This window comes from Arachis ipaensis, chromosome B6 (genome assembly GCF_059453495.1).
Source record: "Arachis ipaensis isolate K30076 ecotype BB chromosome B6, ASM5945349v1, whole genome shotgun sequence".
Classification (NCBI taxonomy): domain Eukaryota; kingdom Viridiplantae; phylum Streptophyta; class Magnoliopsida; order Fabales; family Fabaceae; genus Arachis; species Arachis ipaensis.
In genome coordinates, this window is record NC_142441.1 from 48,114,184 (window position 1) to 48,131,095 (window position 16,912).

General features: G+C 34.0%; 1 protein-coding gene across 1 annotated transcript; it reads left to right on the forward strand.

Moving 5' to 3' along the window:
- Positions 1-7,149: 7,149 nt before the first annotated feature.
- LOC148555461 (uncharacterized) lies at positions 7,150-16,140 on the forward strand. The gene is made up of 17 exons (XM_088490653.1): positions 7,150-7,273; positions 9,950-10,319; positions 10,623-10,683; positions 10,790-10,912; positions 10,991-11,099; positions 11,189-11,332; positions 11,428-11,660; positions 11,731-11,905; positions 12,181-12,242; positions 12,322-12,378; positions 12,501-12,626; positions 13,002-13,084; positions 14,115-14,225; positions 14,317-14,362; positions 15,218-15,303; positions 15,378-15,460; positions 15,796-16,140. The coding sequence occupies exons 1-6, from the start codon at positions 7,150-7,152 to the stop codon at positions 11,197-11,199; spliced, it is 798 nt and encodes a 265-aa protein (XP_088346779.1). The 3' UTR covers positions 11,200-11,332; positions 11,428-11,660; positions 11,731-11,905; positions 12,181-12,242; positions 12,322-12,378; positions 12,501-12,626; positions 13,002-13,084; positions 14,115-14,225; positions 14,317-14,362; positions 15,218-15,303; positions 15,378-15,460; positions 15,796-16,140.
- Positions 16,141-16,912: the final 772 nt, after the last annotated feature.

The following is a 16,912-nucleotide window of genomic DNA, read 5'->3' on the forward strand; positions in this document are numbered from 1 at the left end:
TATTTTATGATTTATATTGTGTTTAATTGAGTGATTTTTATCAAGCCATTACCTACTTATTAATATGAATTGCATGATTTTATAATTCCTTCCTAGTATTGTTTATGGTTGAAAACTTGCTTCCTAGAAACCTTTAATTAGTACATTTTAACTCTCCTTTATACCATTCGATGCTGTGATCCGTGTGTTAAGTGTTTCAGGCTTCATAAGGCAGGAATGACTCAGAGAATGGAGAGGAAGCTTGCAAAAATGGAAGGAACATAAGAAACTAAGGAGATGACCAGCGAACACTGACGCGAGCGCATGGCTCACGCGAGCGCGCGAAATGAAGAAATCGCAGCGACGCGATCGCGTGCCTGACACGAACGCGTGCCTGACGCGTACGCGTGGATTGAAGTCTACACGAATGACGCGAACGCGTGGACGACGCGCTCGCGTGACAAGGAAAATCGCTAAATGATGCGAACGCGTGGACGATGCGTACGCGTGACCTGCGCGATCTGCAGAAATAACAGAATATGCTGGAGGCGATTTCGGGCCGCGTTTTGACCCTGTTTTCGGCCCAGAAACACAGACTAAAGTTAGGGAACATGCAGAGACTCAACAGGCATCCACACACATTCAGATACATTGATATTAGGATTATTTTTAGTTTTAGATCTGAATCTAGATTAGCATTACATTGATAGTTTATGCTTTTGCTTTGGATTTTGGATGCTGAAGAGTCATTACCTCCGTTGAAGACATTACTTTAGTTTATTTCCCTATTCCTTTACTCTTTTCAGTTGATCATTGACCCTATTCAGATAAGTATGTTGCATTTTGAATTTATTAATATATAGAGTTACCTTTACGTTTAATTAATTATTAATTCTCTATTTTATTTTATTTAATTTACTATGTCTTCTTATATTTTTATGAGTATTATATCCATGTCAATGGAGTAGTTTTCTACTTGACATAGGGGTTGATTAAGATGAGACACTTGAGTTGGAAGGCTTAAGTGTCGGTTAAATTGAACGTTGTTGGCTAGTTCTGTATATACTAACGCTAGACCTTCCTAAGGGAGAGGATTAGGATTTGCGAATAAGGGTTAGCTTAATCACTTGACTTTCCTTTATTTAGTAAGGGTTAACTAAGTGAAGATAATAATTTTTTTTAATACTACACTTAAGAGACCCCAAAAGGATAGAACTTCCAATTAATCATTCCCCCAGTCAAGGCTTTTTATTTAGAATACCAATAATTATTCTTAGTTTATTTTTATTGCTCTAATTTATAATTATTCAATTGTTCATCATTATTCAACTTTCAAACTTTCGGAAAATTCCTAGTTAATAAAATAGCACCCTCTCCTGCAACTCATTGGGAGACAACCTGGGACTCATATTCCCAGTATTTTTATTTCTAAAATTTGTGACAACTTTTCTAAATTGATAAGGCGGACCTTAGCTGATTAAGAACTATACTCACAACGTATTCTATAAGTTATTTCTTAATTATCCGACTTCTGCCTGCTGTTCACTCATCTTTTTCTTTTATTATCGATTTTTCTTTTATTATCGATGTTGTCGTGACCACCACCACCTTCTTTTCGTCCTCCTCATTGTCCTTTATATTTCTCTTTTGTTATTTTCATCACCATCACCACACCTCTACCACCTCCCATCTCCTCCTCCTCTTTCTTTTTTCATTTGAATTTCTTTGATCTCCTACTTCTATTTTCTCCTTTTCCTCCTCCATCATCATCATTATTATCATCAACATTATCGTTATCGTTATTATCATCATCATTGTCGTCTTATTATATGTATAACAGTTCAAATCCAGAATACACCAAAATTCCTTAATGATAACGACACACAAACAAACTCAATTCAAAACAAGTTTAGACAAAAATGTACCTTATTTAAATCTAGAATGCACCAAAATTACTTAATGATGATGACACACAAACAAAATCAGTTCAAAACAAGCACAGATCAAGTGCATCCTATTTAAATCCAGAATTCACTGAAATTACTTAATGATAACTCAAAACTCCTCCTCCCCCTTCTCCTTCTTCTTAATTATCATCATCGCCTTTTTCTTCTTTTTTTGTTCATCTTCTCTTTCTTGTTTTACCTTCTCATGATTTTTTTTGTTTAACTTTTTTAACAAGAATAAAAACAAGAAAAAATAAATAAAGAAGAAGAAACACATAATGCTACAAAATCAATAGGAAGAGGAAGAACCCAGCAACATTTATTCAACTAAATAAGATTGCAATACAGTACATACATGTTCATTCAAGTCTAATATGGGAAGCAATGTTCCTAAAAGAAGAAATAAGAATAACAGAAAAAAAAAAGAAAGAAAGAAGAATAAAAAGCAGAAAACAATGTAGCATTAAAAAAAGATATTTTTGTACTTTTGTAGCAAAATTTTGGTGTTAATACTAGGAAATTTATGTGTTATTGTTAAGAAGTTTCGGTGTTATTTTTTCTGATAAATTCTGCATAATTTAAAGCTCTTCCTCTTCCTCTTCCTCTTCCTCACGACCTCATCTTCTGCTGTTGCTTCCTTTTTTCATCTTTTTTTCTTCATCATCTTCTTCTTATTTTATTTTCTCGTAATTCTTCTTGTTTCACTCTCTTAAGAGCAATAATAAAACTAAAAAAAAAAAAACAAGCAAAGAAGAATAAATAACTGCAATATCACATAAGAAAGAGGAGGAAAAGAAGAAACAAAAATAAAACGCAGCCACAGCAACAGCAATAGAAGAAGGAAGAGGAGGCACACAAAGAAACACGAAGAAGAACGGCGTGATTTCATGTGCATATTGTGTGAGTGAGTTTTGTTGGATTTGGATCAACTTGGTTGGACTTGATTGTCAAAAAGATTTGAATGTATAAATTTAAATTTGTTTTAATAAGGAAGACATATACTCTTAAAAACACCAAGGATTGAATTTAAACTATGCCTTTAGAACTGCATTACTTGGCTAAAATGGTACTAAGCTCATTATAAAGCTATGATGGACGGACACGGATACAGACACAGAACATGACACGCGGAACATGAATTTAAAATTCTTAAAAGATACAGGGACACATCATATATATAAATGTAATGTATTTTTTTAGATAAATTGTAATGATATTTTAGTATTTTATTGACATTAAAATATCAATTAATTTTTAATTATTTTTATTATTTTTTAATTATTTAAAGTATTTAAAATATTTTTTTGTTGTAATAATTAATAATATATGCTATTTCTAAATCCATTTTAAGAATACATGTTAAGAATAAGAATGGACATGCTGACATGTGATGGTATTTAGGTATGTCTGAGAGTGTCCGAAAAAGAATTTTTTATTTTTTATTAAGACATAGTTGGACACAGAAGACATGCATGTCGGACGAGTGTCGATAAGTGTCGTGTCCGAAATGTCTCCGACACGTGGATACGACAAATAAAAAAAGTGTCAGTGCTTCATAGTTATAGAACGATATAAAGTCACACGCTCTTCAAATAGTTCTATTCTTTTTTTTTTGACATGTTCAAATAGTTCTTTTCTACCCAGGTTTGTGTTTCGGATCTAATAATTACAACCCAGGAAGAATCTTGGGTCCCATTAAATAAGCCAACCCAAGTTTCGAAGGACAAACAAGGTGCATGGCTTAGTGCACTTGAGCAGTCACAAGATTGGGCTCTATGACCCGGGTTTGACTAAACTTGAAGAGCAAGTAATAACTCTCTCTCTCTCTCTCTCTCTCTCCCTCTCTCTCTCTCCACTATTTCAATTATCATCTTTATGGGAATAATCAACTCAGTATGGAGTAACTTCGCACTCAGTAAGGAAAGAAACTATTTACTAACTTCAGATAAGATCATTTCAATAGATGACTAAGTCATCATTTCTTTTTATAAATATCCAACACCTCAGGTATATTTCATCCATTCTACACTTATTTTGTTTAAATCCCAAAAACATAGTCAGGCCCAAAAGGAATAAAGCCCACTTAAGAGGTATGATCCTATCAACACCTACTCGACCTCATAAAGGTTGGACACGGCGACATGAGTCTAGCCCTACTTATCTTAATAAGTAACTAACTCCTAAGATATCTCCTATTAATCTAGAAGGGAGATCTCAACAACCTCCCTAACAAAAGGGAACAATTATCCATCATCAAAGGAGGAATTACTCTAAAAGATGGTTATTGACTCTATATCTATACTTATAAATACCCTGACATCCTCAGGTATTCTTAGAACCTAATCTACTAAAAACCCGCTTAAAACCCTTGCTAACTTAAGCATTAGAGTCCCTTGTAGGTACCACCCCCACCTCCTCACGAGGATCTCGGATGGCGGCATCTCGATACCAGCAGGCATCGGAAGTTGCCCCAAAAAAGAGTCTGGACCTCACGTCTAGGCCCAAAGCAACCCAGTTTCAAGTAACCCTCAAAACATTGGCGCCGTTGTCAGGGACCTGGAAGTCTACACCCAACTATGGCTGATGATCAACTGAAGATGATCATATGGCATCCAAATCTGAGCCAGAATATCACAATGACTACCGAGAACTTATGATGCTTCGGTGACAAGATAGGACAGATGGCCATAATAGAGAGCGGACTTCGCGAGACCCTCAACCTAGAAGGATAAACTCAAAAGTCTACTAACCCGAGGATGTGATAAATTGGAATTCAACAGAGCTCATGGGTCTGGTACATGGACATCATGGCTAACTAGAGCAACTCGAGCAAGAGATAGAGCGATAGAGAAAAGCTGAAAGAGACCTAAGAAGGGAGGTGCGTCGACGAAGAGAATTGGAAGAAAAGCTCTTGAAATTAGAAGCCGACCTTTGAGGTCGGGACAATCATGCAGATCGTGAAGAAACCCCTTTCGAAGGAGAAGATCCATTCATTTAAGAGATCATACGGGTTAGGGTTTCCCGAAACTTTAAAAGCTCCAACATGGACCTCTGTGATGGGATGACCAGCCCAAGACACCATTTAAGTAACTTCAAAAGTTAGATGTGTCGGGTTCTGGTAAAGTAACTAACATTTGAGCTTAGGCTAGTAGGACAGGTGATGCCAGGGCATCTTGGCTAGTTTCACAAGCTATTTTTGTATGTTTTAGGGTAGTTTCATGCAATTTCTTAGATAATAAGCAAGTATTTGGTTGAATATGCGTTCATACTTTGATTCAAGCAAACATTGTGAATTCTATACATTTTTCATGAGAATAGTGCAAGAGTTGAATGAAAGAATGAATAATGCATCATCTCATGATTAGAACAAGACTTTGATACACCTTGCTTGGTTGATTTTAGGTAACCAGAAGCAGAGACCCACGTTAGTGGTCACATTAGTGCCACTAACGTGGGAACTTACGTGGAAGAGTGGAAGGCTTGGAAAAGTTAGTGCAAAAGTGAACGCCACTAACTTCAGCGAAGGGCAAGGAGACCCACGTTAGTGCCACTAACGTGGGCACTAACGTAGAAGAGAAGGGCAGCTTCAAAAGTTGGTACAAAAGTTGGTCTCATTAACTTGTTCGAAGCAAGGAATACCCACGTTAGTGGCCACATTATTGCCACTAACGTGGGCATTAACGTAGAAGAAAGGGGCACAATGAAAAGTTAGTGGCACTAACTTGTTCGAAACTAAGGATGAAAAGTTAGTGCCACTAACTTGTTCAAAACCAAGGAGACCCACATTAGTGCTACTAACGTGAGCCACTAACATGGAGATGGGAGCTGCATGAAAAGTTAGTGGAAAAGTTAGTTCCACTAACTTTGGTAGGCCAAGAAAGCCCACGTTAGTGGCTACGTTAATGCCACTAATGTGGGGACTAACATGAGTACCGGCCAATCTCAACCCTTCCAGCAAGCTGAGCAAAGCCCAATGAGTTAGTTAACTGCTTCAACTGAGGCCAAGGGCCCACATCCAGAGACTTGCAAACTCAACTGAGGATCAAAGTAGTAGTATAAATAGAAGTAGTTTTTAACTAGAATGAGAATGAGCACCTGGGGGGATCCAGGACTGTAAACACTCTGTATTTTACATTTTCTATAATTTAGTTTACTTTTGGAATGCACTTTTCATTTTCAATTTCCATTCACAGAGATATGAACAACTAAATCCCTCTTCATTGGGTTAGGGAGCTCTGTTGTAATTTAATGGATCAATTGTAGTTTTCATTCTTCTTCTTCTTTCCATTCTCTTGATTTGCTTGAAAGCTTTCGATCTTCATCCAATTGAGCAACTGTCTTAGAAGAGAAATTGCTCATACTTGAATTTTCTCTGAACCTTGGAAGAGGAATGAGGAAATCATGCTAGAAATACTTTCTCATGTTGGACTGGGTTGGGGGTTGGATGGATACGGTGACATATAATCCCACCAATACTTTGATCTAGAAAAACATGTGGTATAATCAGTGATCGTACTTCATCTCTTTTCATAAGCAATTAGATCAAGGAATTGGGCAATTGTTCAAGTTTAGAGAGATTGAATTGCAAAGGAATTGGGATTCAATCACCTAAGATTGCCAAGAGATCAATGAATGCATGGACTGAGGAAGAGATGAGAATAAACTTGATCCGGAGAATGCAACATCTCCTAATCCCAATGAGCTCCCCCACTTCTGATCTTCCCCATTCTTTACATTCTGCTATTTACATTATTGTTTATCATTCCCATTCCTATTTAAGTTTCTGCAATTTACTTTTTACACTTTATATTCTGCAATTTACTTTCCATTATTTACATTTGTTGTTATTTACATTTCCCGCTATTTTACTTTCTGCAATTCTCAAACCAACTTTGCTTAGTTCAACTAGAAAACTCCTCTATTTAAAGTTGCTCAACCAATCAATCCCTGTGGGATTCGACCTCACTCTACTGTGAGTTTTTATTTGACGACAATTTGGTATACTTGCTGAAGAAAATTTGTTGAGAGACAGATTTCTGTACATCAACAGGCATGCATCATTTGCATTTGTGTGTATTGTTTGGGTGTGCATCTTGTATTTGGCTTGTCTATTTGAATAATTGTACCTATATGCTAACTAAACTATTTGCCTTAACTGTCATCTCCGTTTATGTATTTCTTGTATTATTTTGTTTATGCTTGAACAACTAGGAGATTCCTTATAATGGCAGTGGTGATGTTGGGGGTTGTTTTTGATGTTGGTACTGGCTATAATTGTTCTTTGATTGTATTTGCCTTGTATCATTTGATGCCGGTAATTGATTCTATTTTGAGCCTGAGTTTTGATGGTGATTTGATTTGATTTGGATTGGAGGCTGTAACGAGATTTGATTATATTTTGGGACGGAGACTGTAATCGATTATGTTATGAAATATTAATTGAGTTTTGAAATTCTTTTAACTAAAGAAATGAGCTTTAAATTTTGGATAATTAATTGTTAATGATTCATAAGATGAGCAATAATCACTGCAGTTGAAATCAGTTCTTTATTTTATACGTATCCTCTTATGATAATTAATTGTGTGTATATTATAGTTTTTTCTCGCCTTTATCATTATATTTTTGTAAGAGGGATATGAGTTGTAATGATATGTATACTTATATTATTTATAAGTTACTTGTATACAAAATCTGGTATGTTTATATATATATATATATATATGAAGATTGTAATTGAATTTGGTTAGATATGTATGTTTGATTAAGAAAAAGTATCTTCTAGTTTTTCAAAGAAAACAACGATACGATTTCGAATCTGAAAGCGTGACATTCTGATAATAAGGGTGTTACAACTACTATCATCACTATCATTGTTTTTTTCATCGTCATTGTTATAATTATTACCTCACTATTTCAATTATGCAATCATATCTTGTCATCATGATTATCTCATCTACCACCATCAACATCACGATTCTCTTCTCTCATTTTTTATGTGACGTAATTTTTTCTTTTTAAAATGTTTTTGTATTGTAATTACCTTTTCTTCTTGTGACATAATTTCTGACAATAGTCCTTCTTTACATAATCACTATTAGTGAAGGATTTTTTTTAAAAAAATTATTAATAGTTTGTGGGGATTTAAAATTTCCACAAATTACAAATAAAATCTCACAAAACTGATTTTTGATTCGTTACTATTTAATAGATTTTTTAACAAAAAAATCGTGTTTTCCTAAAATAATTTTACTAGGGACCATAGTATTTTTTTTAATAGGAATTACTTTATCTTTTGAAAAAGTTGACCGAAATCAAATTGAGTGTTTACTCTAAATTTAAAAAAAAAAACTAAAATGTAGTTAACAAAATTGATATTATCCAATTGCATTATTTTTTAATTACCGTGAAAGTCAGTCAACCAACAATAAACAAAATAATTGCTTTTGAAAAGAGGTAATAAGTTAAAGAGCTTACTTGAGAGATGGATACAAATTAGAGAGTTGATGACAAATAAATAAGTTAGAAAGGAACCGCTACTAGCTTCCAAAAACGCTTAATGGAAGAATAGAAGAGTTTATAAAAGTAGAACCTTCAATAAATTATTTTGATTCAAATCAAAATATATAATAAAACTTTATTAATTTTTTTTGGTGCTTAAAATATTGTTTTATTTACTTTTCTTTTTTGAATCTTTAACATTAGAGGATGATAATTTGAGTCATTTAGGTGCACCTTAAAAAATTCTGCTTTGCCTTTTGATGGAAAGGCACGTGACACAAAATTAAGAGACTCCCAAATTTCTTTAATTTCACATAGTGCAACATAGTAGAGTTAAGAAAAACAATAGGTAATATACATGCATTGTAATTTAAAATTCAATATGAATTGTTAAGTAAAGTAAAAGGAGATAAGATGTAGTTTAGTTTAGAAATAAATTAACTTTTACTAACAAGGGTCTTAAAAAGTTCGATAAATTTAATAGGATGCAAACAAGGGAAGAGTCACAATAAGAGAGGTGTGGCATTTGTTTAAGACGACTTTAATGTTCTTCCAACTTTATCTGTTTGCATAATATTGTGCTATCCGACAAAGTAACTCGCCCCTAGGATTCTTATCATTCTATAATTATTTTCGGCGAAAAGATTCTAATTACAATTGAATATTCATTCTTAATGTTATTTCCTTTTAAGAGTGGAAAATTATTTAACAAGACAAACGTCCATGGTGTTTATTTTTTATAGTTTATTCCTCCCCAGTGAGAAGTAGATGCATGCGATGTTTACATTTATGATCTTATCCGTCCGTCTTACTTAAAATACAAGGGAATGATGATCACACCAATGAGATCTGCTTTTTACGATAATTTAATTGCACAATTGTGTACTTTATCGCTTCAATTAGGACAGGATGAATAATTTATACGAATTTCTAATTAAACCTGGACCACGATCGAATGTTCATCAAACATGGATCCCAAACAGTAACATAATATATTTATTTTAAAGTGAATTTTCAATTTGATCCCATTTATTTTTCCATTGGACAACTATACGGCTCCTAACGAGAAAAAGAAAGGCATACATCTCAAGTGATGGATTTAAAATTTTTTTTACAAATAGGGACAAAATATATAACATAATTTTTATATAAAAATATTATGTATATATTAAAATCAGCTATCACATTATTATTAATTATTATATATATATATATATATATATGACCGTTATGCATCAGTTACAGAACTATAATTCGACTATGAAAACTATCACTACTAGAAAATTAGTTATTACAGACGGATATTTCCGACGGATTTTATCCCACGGAAATACAGACAGAATTTTAGAGAGATTTTTTGTCGGAAAACAAAGAAAATGAATTAACATAAATTACAGACGGAAAAGAGAATTTGTCGATAATTCTATCGGAAAAATTAATTTTTTTTCGTGGAAAATAGTTACAGACGAAAAATTCGTCTGTAATTAAATAGACAGAAAGCTTCAATTTTATTAAATTATTACAGACGGAAAATCCGTCTGTAATTTAAAATTTTCCGTCGGAAATATTAAAATAAAGTTTTGGAATCACGTTCTTCTCTCCGTTTCAGTTCCCACTTCCGCGCTCTACACTCATCCCTCTAAATGCTCCATCGGCGGCGCTATCAGCCTTGCACCGCCGTCGTACCGAACCTCCATTACACTGAACTTCCATTGCACCGAGGCTCTGTCGCACCCCTTACCTGTTCTTCTCTATCGCACCCCCTCCGTCGGCCTTGCTCGCGTTGCTCCCTTACGAACCCTAATGTGCGTGTCTCTCTTTGATCTCGCCACTAGTGCTTGCTCTTCTCCGTGTGTTGCTGCGTTTCTCTCTTCGATCTTGCCTCAGCTGTGCAGGTAACCCTAATCTCCTTTCTCTTTCATCGCTGTTTTATTTCATTCAATTCCATCGCTAACTCTAATTATATTATCCTATGTTCTATCGCTAGCTCTAATTCTATTTCCTATTCTATGGTAAGAACTTGTAACGGTTACAGTTCTTTATTTTGTGTTCTTATAAACTTGTTTGTGAAATCAAGGTTCCTGAATGCATTGACTAGTTTCATTTTGGTTGAATTTTTTGGGGTTTAGGTTTTTATTGATTCACAGTGTCTCAGTGATTAAAGACTTGTGTCCATGTTAACTTGGTCTTCCATATAGGACTGAGAATCAAGATGATATAGATGCCGTAATTGTTGGTGTGCTTGTTGATCCAAAGGAGGTAAATATATTCCCAAATTGATTTTTCAATATAAGAAATTAAAAGGGAAAAAATATATGTTGAATTTAAAGGTAAGAATTTCTAAATCTTAATGTAAATTTTGCAGGCAAGAGCTGGAATCAGGGAGGTCCATTTTTTCCCTTTCAATCCTGGAGACAAGAGGACTGCTCTAACTTACATTGAATCTGATGGAAATTGGCATATATCCAGCAAAGGTGCTCCAGAGCAGGTAAAATTATTCTGCTATTGGCACCAGCTGATTATGTTTGTGCAGGGGACTTAACAATATTCTTTTCTTCCGGTTTAGATATTGAACCTCTGCAACTACAAAGAGGATGTGAAGAGAAAGGCTATGCAACTATTGTTAAGTTTGCTGAGCGTGGGCTCTGATCTTTGGGGGTTGCTAGACAGCTTCGGTAAAAAAAGGATATTAACATTTATAGTTTACAACTTGGTTGAATGAGTTTTTATTCATAATTGCTGCTTGAATATCTTTATATAACAGGAAGTACCTGAGAAATCAAAAGATGCTCATGGTGCACTATGGCAATTTCTTGCGCTGCTACCACTATTTGATCCTCCCAGGCATGATAGCACTGAAACCATCACAAGAGACCTGAACCTTGGTGTTAATGTAAAAATGATTACTGTAAGATTTGTGGTGTTATTTTTCTTTTTTTTTTTTCATACCATTAACTCAAATCATGTTGCTTAGAAATTTCTTTTGGGTTTCTTTTTCTCTAGGTGATCAGCTTGCTATTGCCAAGGAAACTGGAAGAAGGCTTGGCATGGGAACAAACTTGTACCCTTCATCCTCATTGCTTGGTCAAAGCAAGGATGCTGCACGGTTTCTGTTTTGGAAATTTATTCTTCAATTTATCAACTTGTTTGTAGGCTTTTGCAGCTTCCTGCTTAGCATCCATAGCCCACTTCTAGAAATTACCACAAGAGTTTGGTTCAAACAGCAACAATGCAATGTAAACTTAGACTCTGCTGTATTTTTTATTTCCTTTTCTATTTTAGCTTTTAATGCTGTAATTTATGCAGCTAAGGCATTTATGAACTTAGACTCTGGACCTCTTTTACCCCTACTTTGAAAGCTGCTTTCTTGACATCATCTATTCCATCCTGGATCTTTTCTATGCCTTTCAAGCAATTCTACATGTTGCTTTTCCAGATCTGCATATTGTTCTAGAAGTCGTGCATGGCTTTCTATTAAAAGGTAATACTTTGACTTCAAATTGATTGTGACTATCTTGCTGCTTCTTGTCACTTTTGTCAATTAAGCATCAAGATTCTAGACGGCATGAAAAATCATCTCATGTTAAGACTGACAGGGATATGGAGTTTCTGTATTTCATTTACTTTTGTATTCATAATGTGTTATACCTGATATAAAAATTTAGGCAATATTCTTTGTGTGAGTTGTTATACTGGTTACATGCTTTATTATTTTTTCACTGCTTGCTAAAGTTTTAAGTCTTTTTTCTTATGTAGATACCAGCCTCCTCTTCCAGCTGATCAAGTAAAATCTTTAAATGAATATGATGAGGAAGGAGGTAAACTATAATTCTTCTGGCAATTATTTTGATAGATTAATATGGTTGTTATTCTGACTCGATTCGATTGATACAGAAGCCTCACGAAGGGTGCGAGGAAGAGGACATGGTGGAAGGGGGAGGGGAAGAGGAAGGGGTAGAGGCATTGCTGACCACTTATTATTTTTATTTTTTGATCAGAAGATTCCTTATACTTTTTGTTTTGGTTTCTTCGGGAATATGAAAAATACTTACTTGGACACAATCTGTTTCACATAGGAAATTACGATGGAGGTATGGAATACAGTAATGGTTGGGATGGTGGCAGATGACGAGGCCGTGGTGTAACTTCTTCCTTTTGCTGATTTGTGGAACTGATTTTAACTATCATAAAATTTCTCTCAGGTAATGATCGCACAAAGGGGTAACTTCTTTCTTTTGCTGATTTGTGGAGCTGATTTTAACTATCATAAAATTTCTCTCAGGTAATGATCGCACAAAGCGGTAACTTCTTCCTTTTGTTGTCATGCTATTTTACTTTTATTTCTTTCCATTTTTTATAACTGATTAATTATTCTTCCCACCCATTATTTCTTTCCATTTCTTACAACTAATTATTTCTTACAACTAATTATTTCTTACAACTTTTATTTCTCTTTTGTTGTCATGCTACTGTCTCAGGTAATGTTTGTGCTTCTTCAATTTTTACATTTTGTTGAGTTGTTTAGCAAACTTATCTCCAGGGAACTAATTTGTATTCATTTTTCCCCCTTTCTGAAGAGATGTTTCACTTTTATTGGATCAAGGATTCAAGACACAGATGCACTGCTTCTTTCACCCATTGTCAAATGACATGTCCATATGTAAGTCTTATGTAAAAAATTATAACTAGTTTCCTTAGGGCAACCTCTTATGCTTTGTTACTATTTGAAACCTTTAGAAAATCAAGACCCATTTGGTGGGAAAGTCTGGTGTTACCCCCAATGTTGCAACCTCGCTTCAGTATTGTTATGCTTGCCATGTGTTTGATGAATTTCCTGAGAGAGATGGAAAAGAGCGGAACTTGTTTTCTGTGTTTCCTTTTCTCAATTCACAAGATTTAGGTACTTTTCCTCTTGGATTGCTTATGAAATTGGTAGTATTTTTCCTTGCTTGAAGTTGTTAGTTATTATTAAACCACTGTTTTGTGCCTAATATAATTGATGAGTACTACTTGTATGTACTACTTCATGACCAATAATTATTTTGGTTTTTATTTTGTATGAAGTATAAGCAAACTAAAAGCCTTCATGACCAATATTTTAGTTTTGCTTCTCCTTGTTTAATTCAATGTGAACCAGAGATGGCCTTTCAATATAGTACCTTAAGCAATAACTTATTTCATATATTGATTGCTTCTAAAAGTAACAGAGAGCATTATGAATACAAAGAAAATTGGACAATTAAACATCTATTTTCTTTCGGTTTAAATAAAAATGATTCTTTGGTTATTAGAAAAATAAGAAAATAAGAAACTGATCATAAGGTTGAATCATTTATTTATTTATTTATTTATTAAGACTAAAATATTTTCCCGATTGAACATCTATTTTAATTTTTAGGTAGTTGAAGAGGTGTCTATTACAATTCTTGTTCTTAATTATTAGTCCACCAATTTCTGTTGGTTAGTCTTCCATTCTTGTTCTTAATTATTAGTCCACGTCATCTTGTTTGATATGTGATAATCAATGAAGAAGTCTGATTGTAGTGTATTAGGTGATTCAGCTAGATGTTGATTTTCCTTTTAAATAAACTCTTTTTCTTTTTCCCTAGCAACCTATGTTTTCGTTATGATCTCATTGTTCTGTTAATTTGAAGGAAGCAATAATAAGATGCTATTTTTTTCATTATTAGAACTTGTTATGTTGGTTGTGCAATTGGGAATGTGATAAGGATACTGTTAGAGAGGGCGAACATGTTTTTGGTGTTGCTCACATTTTTGCATCATTCAATGACACCTTTATTGTGAGTAAACTATGTTCATCTTTTTTCCTTGTTCTTATTTTATTTGAATTTGCTGAATCGATGGTTTTGATTGGGTGAAGTCTCATTGCAGCATGTGACTGATTTGTCTAGAAAGGAAACCCTTGTCTGCATCACTGGTAAGTGTGTTTCTCTTCCCATTGCATTAAGCTATAAACAAAGATTCTTATTACATGGATACTTTATTCTATAACAGTTCTATAGCCAATTTCAATTTTTTTGGGGTATTTGAAACTCCTGCCATATATTTTTTACTTTTTCTAAGATTATGATTGGACTGAATGGCTGATGATCTCCTATTTTATGAAACTGTTTCAAAATACTAAAAATATTTATTTCTGTGATAAAAGAGTAGAAATAGGATTATATAGGAAGCTAAAACTACTACTGGATAAGTTTGCACCAAAAGAACAACAAAGGTAAAGGAAAACAGAAAATGAAAATCCCCATATACTGATACAGACTTAATCTTGGGGTATTTGTGATACTCAAGGCATTGTTTGAAATTTGGGGAAAGAAAGATGGGCCTCACGGTAATATTTCTCATGGACTAATGATTCTGTATTTGACTGATTGGGTTATGTCAAACTTGATCGATTTCCAGTTTTTGGATAAAGTGCATATTTTTCTCCTAGAAACTTTTGGAACCTCTAAGGAAAACTACACTCCGTTTGTTGTTTTCATGGCTGCGGCTGGAGTTGAGAGCTGCAAATAGGTCTACATCAAGTGGTGTGAAATTGGACATTGTGTCTCGAATCGGAACTTCTGCAGTTGTTTGTATGGAAGCTTTAGTTAGTGATTTGGTTTCCCAGGCATTGAGATTCAAAGAGTTGAGATTGATGATACATTGTTATGCATGTGTTGATTGATGATACATGACAAGTTCATTGTGGAACCTAAAACCCGGTGGAACATGACAAGTTCCTTAAAAATGATTTTCTCTCCTGATATATGTATTAATACTTGTATTTCAGACTGCATCTCAAGTTCATGGGGGACAGTTGGCAGCTGGTTTTGTAGATGGTTCTGTTAGACTTTATGACATCAGGACACCTAAAATGTATGCATCTCCGGTGAATTTCTTCCAAGTTTTGATCTACTTAGTTGATGGCTACTGACAATGTTGCTTCTTAGGCTTATCTGTGGATTACGGCCACATACACAGAGTAGAAAAGGTGGTGGGGATTGGCTTTCAACCTGGACTAGACCCAAGAAAGGTAAGATGATCTTTACTAATTTTTGCTTTCTTTTTCATATAATGTTGTCTGTCTTGGTAGGAATTCAATAACAATCTATGGATTTGATATGAAAAGGATGATTAAATTATGTTGTACTTAAATAAAGAAACCTAAATTGCACTTAGCTTCTCTTTACCAACTTCACATGGATAACGTACTAGAAACATAAAAAAGGTGGTGTACCATGCATCTTTATTAGTTCTTTAGTCTTTACCTTTTTTTTGGTCGGTATTTAATTTGGTAATAAAGAAGAAATTGTATATTGTGATTTAAATAAAATCGCTCATGCACTATATCTTATTCTGTTATTTTAGTTTGGGTGTTTGAGCTGTGTTTGTAACATCCCAAAATTGGGGGAAGAAGTACAAGCTGAGAAAAGAGCCAAGGAAGGAGGATCTAAGGTTCTCGGCCAAGTTCTGCTGCAAACTAGCCACATTCTCCCTTAAAGCTTCATTTTTCAGCTTCAAAAAAGTAGGATATTCTTGTTTAATTTATTTAGTTGAATGCATGTGACTGTAAGCTAATTAGCAAGTAGGCTTGGTTTTGGTTGGGTAGGAAGATCATTGATTCTTTGTTCTTGTAGCTTGAATTAGAAATACACTTTGTTTGTGATGAATTATAGTTGATGTATTAATACACTTTGTTTATGTTTTGAATTATATTAACTTGTTTGTTTATAGTACTTTTCTTTTAGTTTGATAATACGATGAATTTGTTTATTTTTTGAATTATTATAAATATTTGAATACAAAATAGATAAAAAAATTGTATTTATTAAATTTATATTTATTTTGTATGAAAATAGGTTTATTTTTGTAATAGAAAAATCTAAGAAAAAATTATTTTACCTTACCGACGGATTTACAGACAGATTTTCTGTTTGTAATTAGAGTGTAAGATGGTTTTTCAAGATTCAAATTACAGATAGAAAATCTGTCGAAAAATCTGTCTGTAATATTTGTAATTACAGACGGAAAATCAGTCGAAAAATTCGTCTGTAATTACAGATGGAAAATTCGTCGGAAAATCCGTCTGTATCCGTCTGTAATTACAGACGGAAAATCTGTCGGAAAATCCGTCGAAAAATTCGTCGTCTTAGGAAAATGGATAGAGAATTTACAGAGGGAAAATCCGTCGGTAATTGGTAAAAATCCGTCGGTAATTTTCCGACGGAAAAAAATCCGTCGGTAAATAATTTCCGACGAGGCTTTTATAGAGGGACAAAATTCGTCGGTAACCAAAAATCCGTCTGTAATAAAGACTAAATCTGTCTGTAAATCTGTCTGTATTAATTTATTTTCTAGTTGTGTATAGTTTGGCTACGAACGTTATAAGATCAAAATACAATTATTCGAAAATGCAGCGGTTATTCCTGACCTCTTAGTATAAGGAAACAGTAAGAAGTTTTGTTCAGGTCATAATTTAAAAAAA

Coding starts and splice junctions, on each gene's coding strand:
- LOC148555461 (XM_088490653.1), top strand. CDS start 7,150: ATGGCAGTGGTGATGTTGGGGGTTGTTTTTGATGTTGGTACTGGCTAT. Junction 7,274..9,949: donor TTTGAGCCTGAGTTTTGATG/GTGATTTGATTT, acceptor AAATTATTACAG/ACGGAAAATCCGTCTGTAAT. Junction 10,320..10,622: donor ATCTTGCCTCAGCTGTGCAG/GTAACCCTAATC, acceptor TCTTCCATATAG/GACTGAGAATCAAGATGATA.